Source organism: Phycodurus eques, chromosome 12 (assembly GCF_024500275.1).
Source record: "Phycodurus eques isolate BA_2022a chromosome 12, UOR_Pequ_1.1, whole genome shotgun sequence".
Lineage (NCBI taxonomy): Eukaryota > Metazoa > Chordata > Actinopteri > Syngnathiformes > Syngnathidae > Phycodurus > Phycodurus eques.
In genome coordinates this window covers 3252851-3258850 of record NC_084536.1, presented here as the reverse complement: position 1 = coordinate 3258850, position 6000 = coordinate 3252851, and the positions used below count along the sequence as shown (strand labels likewise).

At 43.3% G+C, this 6000-nt stretch overlaps 1 protein-coding gene across 9 annotated transcripts in view; it reads left to right on the top strand.

Annotated features, from left to right (window-relative positions):
• Positions 1-2134: 2134 nt before the first annotated feature.
• The window catches only part of LOC133411107 (guanine nucleotide exchange factor DBS-like), a 30281-nt gene continuing 26415 nt past the window's right edge, over positions 2135-6000 (top strand). For 7 of the 9 annotated variants that reach the window (XM_061693023.1, XM_061693022.1, XM_061693021.1 and 4 more), the window contains exon 1: positions 2135-2678. In XM_061693023.1, coding sequence (XP_061549007.1) covers positions 2522-2678 — 157 coding nt within the window. In that variant the 5' untranslated portion in view covers positions 2135-2521. Of the gene's footprint in view, positions 2679-3625; positions 3821-6000 lie in introns of those variants that run through there. The other 2 variants (XM_061693028.1, XM_061693026.1) reach the window with 2 other exon arrangements.

Sequence of the window (6000 nt, the reverse complement as noted above, 5' to 3'; positions counted from 1 at the left end):
AGAAAACTTTCCTCTTTGGTAATTGGAACTTCGAATCTTAACTGTGAGGCAGACATGCTAATCCAAACTATGTCACCATGCTGCCAGTGATCAGTATTTTAATCATGATTCATTTCTAAGCAGTCCACAGCAGCGGACGTTTCTTTGAATTTATAATCACAAACAGCAACATCTCCTTGACTGCTAATGGCCCTTTTGACCTACTTCCAGTTGATTTAGAGGGATACCCAGATCAGTGAGTCACATTCTGCCGCCTGCTGTCTTGCAGGCATGTAGCCATGCAGACTAAGGCATTGCTCTTTTTTATTAGCTATGTAACAAGAATTATATCGATGACAAGTTCCAGGTCCATCCATTGGGAGTGTCAAAGACATAAGCAAAGCAGAAAAAGAAATGTAAAGTTTATAATCTGATTTATAACAAAGCTCTTCGCAGTCATAAAATCATACAGGGGCTTTTGATAGTCATGTTATACCAGTGTGTACCAGTAACAAGTGTTTATTGGGCGTAAGAGATTTATTTGAAGTAGGCCTTCATTTGTACAATGCATTTTGATATTATTTTTCAAAGAGGTTCAAAGCAGATGGCCATGTTTTGTTTCCAAATACATGAAATATGTTTGAAGATAAATGATGAAAACATATGCAAAGACTTATAACGTGCTGAATTGTTGAGCTCTAGCTTAAGCATCTTTTTCACCGTTTGAATTATCCTGGGCGGCATGGTGCCCGACTGGTTAAAGCGTCTCCCTCACAGTTCTGAGGACCGGGGTTCAATCCTCACCCGCTATATAAGTACAAAGTGATGTCATTTTGTTTGGCGGCTCAGTTGTGAGTTAGCTGTGCTTAGCTTCTATAGCAAGGTCCATTTACCACTCCAGTGTGCAGTTAGTAAGCTAACGATGGCAACACCCCGAAAATGCGTCTTCGCTGGATGCCTCGCTTGACAGAACAGCTCAGTGAGGTTTTTTTAATCTCCCCAAAAAATGAGGAAATAAAAAAGCGTTGATTGACTTTTTAAAGACACGCAGATGGCGAGCTGAACATCAACACCACCGGCCGACTTTTACGACGGCTAGTTTTGTCAACTTTCACCAGAGACAACATGTCTTCGTGGGTAACTTGATACTAGTGAACGGGCTCCTCCGTTAAGGCTCCTAACGTGATTTTACTTCGTATCGTAGCTATCACCCCCATTCGACACGCCCACAGCGTCTGAGAGCTGAGGTGGCCCTTATTATTCAAGTTTTGAAACCTGATTTTATATACCGAGCAATTGTTATTTTTGCTAATTATTAATTCAAATTTGGTAGGCTTGTTAACATTACTTTTCTCTGTGGTGTGTCGAATTTACATGCCATTTTTGGGGCCTGCTTAGTGCCACTTTAATTTTATAAAGCTAGTGTACTGTGGAAAAGTATTTGTCCCCTTCTCAAATTACAAACCCTAATTAAAACATCCATTCATACATCCTCTTTGTTGTTATAGTTGAAAGAGGAGGTCTGGAGTCTTCCTTCGCCAGTGCATCGTAGGCGTTGCGATCACAGCATACATGACGTCACAAGTTCAACGTAAACAAGCTGTAGCGTCCATTGGCGAGTAACACGCATACACATACAGAATGAAGGTCTCCATTCTCTAGTCCCACCTAGTTCCGCATTACTCCTCAACTCCTCCGGGCCACTTTGCCGACGTAGGGCACCGTCGTGGGCAGTCCACCAGCTCTGACGTTTCTGCACCTGCTGCAAGACTGCTGCCTATCAAGGCGCAAAAGCACCCAGCGACAAGAGTAGGAGTCACGGGAGCCTGATCTCACACCAAAATATAGTGTTTTTGTACAATTCCCTACTAAATTGGCATGAGATCACAGAACTAAGTAAACTGTTGCTTGACTTTAGCGCACATGTCCAACTTTGCGTGTTCCTTCCCGCCCCTTCTTGGGCAAATATTGGTTCACACAACAGCACAAGCATTGCAAATGTCAGTGTTTTCAAATTATAAAGCTAGTCTCTTGGTCTTGGCTGTACAGTACTGGAAATAAGTTGGAGGTATCTGCAAAGACAGCGTGTGGGGAAAGCAGAGGCAGATTAGTAGAGGGGTGGAAGAATATAATTAGCCCAGGCAACAGAAGGGGATTTGTGCTCCACCGGCTGCCGTCTTCTTCCAGCAGGGAAACCAAAGCGACTGTCAATAGTTACACTTGCAATGAGGTATGCGAGTCTGCCGGAGTGAGCGTGTGTTCATGCAGAGCGGAGCAAGGTCTATTCTTGCCTATAGCGTGACCGTTTGCACAGGTTTGTGCAGTGACGCGGCTCTTTAGACTTGCCAGCTTTGCATGAAGTCCCCGGTGTGCATCAACGGGAGAAGCCGGACTTGTGAGCCGTGCACCACGTTGGTCTCGCTGCCGCAAGATGGATGCAGGTCGGTCTGATCCTGTACGATCCCAGAAGTGAACCGAACGGGGTCCTTCCCGTGCCTGCCCTGGAAGTTTGTGAGTGGGTTTGAAACCATCAGCAAGCCAAATGTCTCTCCACGAGTTCTTGCGGGAGGGCAGCGAGGCGTCGTACCGGATCATGAACCGGCTCAGTCTTCTGATCCAGAACTTGGACATCTCGGGGCTGGGCTCTTCTTTCCCTTTCAGTCCGGCCAGCCGTAAGAATTCCTGGAGACACTGGGATGGTAAGAGGAGAGGATGGTTTTTGTGTACTCTGGCAATCCCGAGTGGTACTCGTGGTCAAGTTTGCAAGTCCTCAAAATGTCTATTATGGTGGCGGTAATGGTTACTTTGGATAAGTCTCGAGGAAATGAGAAAAAATATTTGTTGATGTACTCATATGCTGCTTTAGCTAGAACTCAGTAGTTCAGTAATTCAGTCAAAATATTCATTAGTGACAGCCCTAGTTTGATCACCTTTTTTTGGTTAATTACTTTGTTCTTTTGTAGGGCTATGCACAAAAGTGAAAGATCAGAGATGATGTTTTGATTGCCGTTTGTAGGTTTGCACATAAAAGTGTGTGAGTCAAGGGGCTATGTTTTGATTGCCTTTGCTTAGTTATTATTCAAGTTAGTTTTTTAGTATGATTACAGGGAAAAATCAAAAGTGAAAGGCAAGAGGTGATACTTTGATCGCCATTTGTTGGCTAGTTCGTTTGATTTTCAATGGGTTTGTCCACCGAAAAGCCTAGGTATAGTTTTGACTGCTGTTTGTTCGTCACAATTGGGCCAAATCTACAAAATCCATTTCTTCAAAACTTTGGAGAGCGGCAGAGTGTCCAAGGTCCGCTTGCATTGGGGTCAGTATCGATATCTGTCAAGTTTGAACAGAATATGCTACTTAGTGTTTTGCATAATTTTTTCATTTTGCACTCGTTCTGTTAGATTGTGCTCTTTGCAAAAGTGCCGTGTTAGTATGCTGTAAATACTGGTAGCCATCACACCGTGGAACTCTCACTCTTGAATTTCTTATTTTGGCTTCCTCTCTCTTCACCCACAATGTCTTTGTATGCAGTATGCACCACAGTGTGTGCGTGCGTGCGTGCGTGTGGGCGAGTGCAAGCTCGTGCTGCATCAACAAACGCTACCAGCATACAAATCTGAGCGGCTGCACAACACTTACTGCCGTCATTTGGGTTTTTTGCCGCAAGCGCAGCAGCTGCTTCGAAGGCGAGGGGAAGCGCTTGGTGTTATATTGGGCTCAGTCTTTCCACTGTGAGACCTCCCGTCATCCTTGCAAAAACGCAGGGAGGAAAGAATGGTGAGGAAAGCCAAGAGGAATGCTTCGAAATGGGAAAATACGATTCCAATGGTTACCCTTAAGCGACGTGAGTCAAAGAATTGCTGACATTTCACTTGTGCTGTGTTTCTATGAGCTGTTTGTCTATAGATGCCAATGCAAGATGACCATATACTGCTATTTTAAGGTCATCCTTCAATATCTAAGGTTTGTCTTTTCATGGAAATATACAATTATCCCCTAATTTAACAGAAGTGTGTGAGGCAGAATGACAAATTGCATGTTTTTCATACTTTTGATAGAAAAACTGATATTTTCTACTTGGGGAAAAACTGGTTTCGTGATAACTATCTTCCAAAGAACTAGGTCCTGGTCATATGAATGATGAAAGTGACCCTCACTGGCTTGCAATTCCAATGACCAAGTTTTTTTCCCTTGGCTCACTGACATGAAAGTGTTTTTTTAACTGCAAATGGATCACAATGGTTCAGCCAATTGTTTACATCAGGGATGTCCACTACTTACTCAATGTTTATTGCACTGACAACCTGATTTGTGCAGTGGGTTCATTGGGCAAAAAAAAACCATCAACACACACGCATGGCGATACATACTTATAATGTAATAAACAGGCCTTGTTTAAATTTTCCAGATGACTTTGGAGTGCACTGCATCGTGCAGTACAAGTCACTGAAATTCAATTGTCACATTGCAGTCACGTAACAGTGCTTTTCTTTGACTGTGCCTTAAGAATTAGTTCTCTCTCTGAGTTAGTGATAATGGAGTCTTTTGAGTGGTGTAAACAAGGCCGAGGGCTTTAAATGGTCAGAGTCTGTGAATGGTTAAAGGGGGATTCGGACTGCGTTTTTTTCAATGGGCCTGTCAGAATGGAGGCTTTGTACTTTTAGGTCCACATCTCCTGAGATAATGCAGCTGAGTGGAACAGTGTACACTGACCACCTGACCGTGTTACTTCATCCTACCTGTGCAGTCAAAGATAACAGAAAGCAGCAAACAGTACTTTTTTTTCTAGTGTAACAAACTTTAACTACAGACATTTCAAACATAAATTCACAGGACATGACATAAAGGGTGCACCTACACGATCTAATAAAAATGTGGCCAGCTTTGGAGGAAGAGGTTATATGGGTGGGAAGCTGAATTCAAGCATTACAATGTAGCTTTTGTCTGCTATAGGGAAGGTAACCTGAGGTAGCACAGGGGAGTACACACCGTTATAGTGGGGCGGGGCTTAGGAGGGCATCTGAATGAGAGGCTACCTGTCTTGATAACTGAAACAAGTGCAGCAGCAGGATGGAAGCAGAGGAGATGTCAGATGCAGGCTCCTTTGTGGATGCTGAGTTGGACTCTGGTTTTTCCACTGAAGTGGACTCAGAGCTGCGGAATACCGTGGGACCGGAGAGAATGGACTCGGTTGAGCTCGAGGAGAGATGGCGGGAGAGCAAGGAAGAAAGTCAAATGGAGTTTAATTCAGGATCAGTACACGAAGAGGCAGAAAGTCAATCAAAGAGTCGCAAAGAGGAATATCGGAGTGGATTCCTGCATGTGTATTTGCAGCCTGTAGAGGCGAGCTCGGATCACGTACGCATCTCCTTGGAGGAGGTCGAAAAATACTACAGATTTTCTCGCTACTGCCACTGGTTGTGTGGTAGGTGTGTTGTCTTCTCCTCCCTGCGTTGTCTGTGCGTCACGCTGACTACTTCATTAGGTACACCTGCACAATCTAATGACATCCAATACCAGAAATGGACTTTTTTTTAAAAGTTCTGACATCCGCCAAGGCCAAAGTGTTGGAATCGAGATTATATTTACAGTATTTGTTTGTGCGATTTGTTCACATTTCAGTTTTTTCTTTTTTTCTTTTTTTTTCACAGGAATTAATGTTTATGAATTTGTTCCAGGGCCAAACCGTTGCCATCATAAAAGCTTAATTAACTGTGCAGGCACTGTTTGAAGTAACATTTTAACATCTGTAACTGTCATACAAGTGTAAAAATAAGCAAACCTCTCTTAATATTATTGATGGACACCTTGGCAAAATTGGGACACTTTAGCTTTGAATGCGACTCCAGTTACTTGACATAACATCTTCTGTTGTGGCTTTTTTGGAATATGTATTTCAAGTGAACACGACGTCCGGCGCTCTCTCGTGAGGTATGCTGACATGTGACGTCATGCATGATGAAAATTTGAACTCTGAAGGAGAGTGCAACTTTAGAGATTTTTAGCAAAATTGTTGGAAAAATT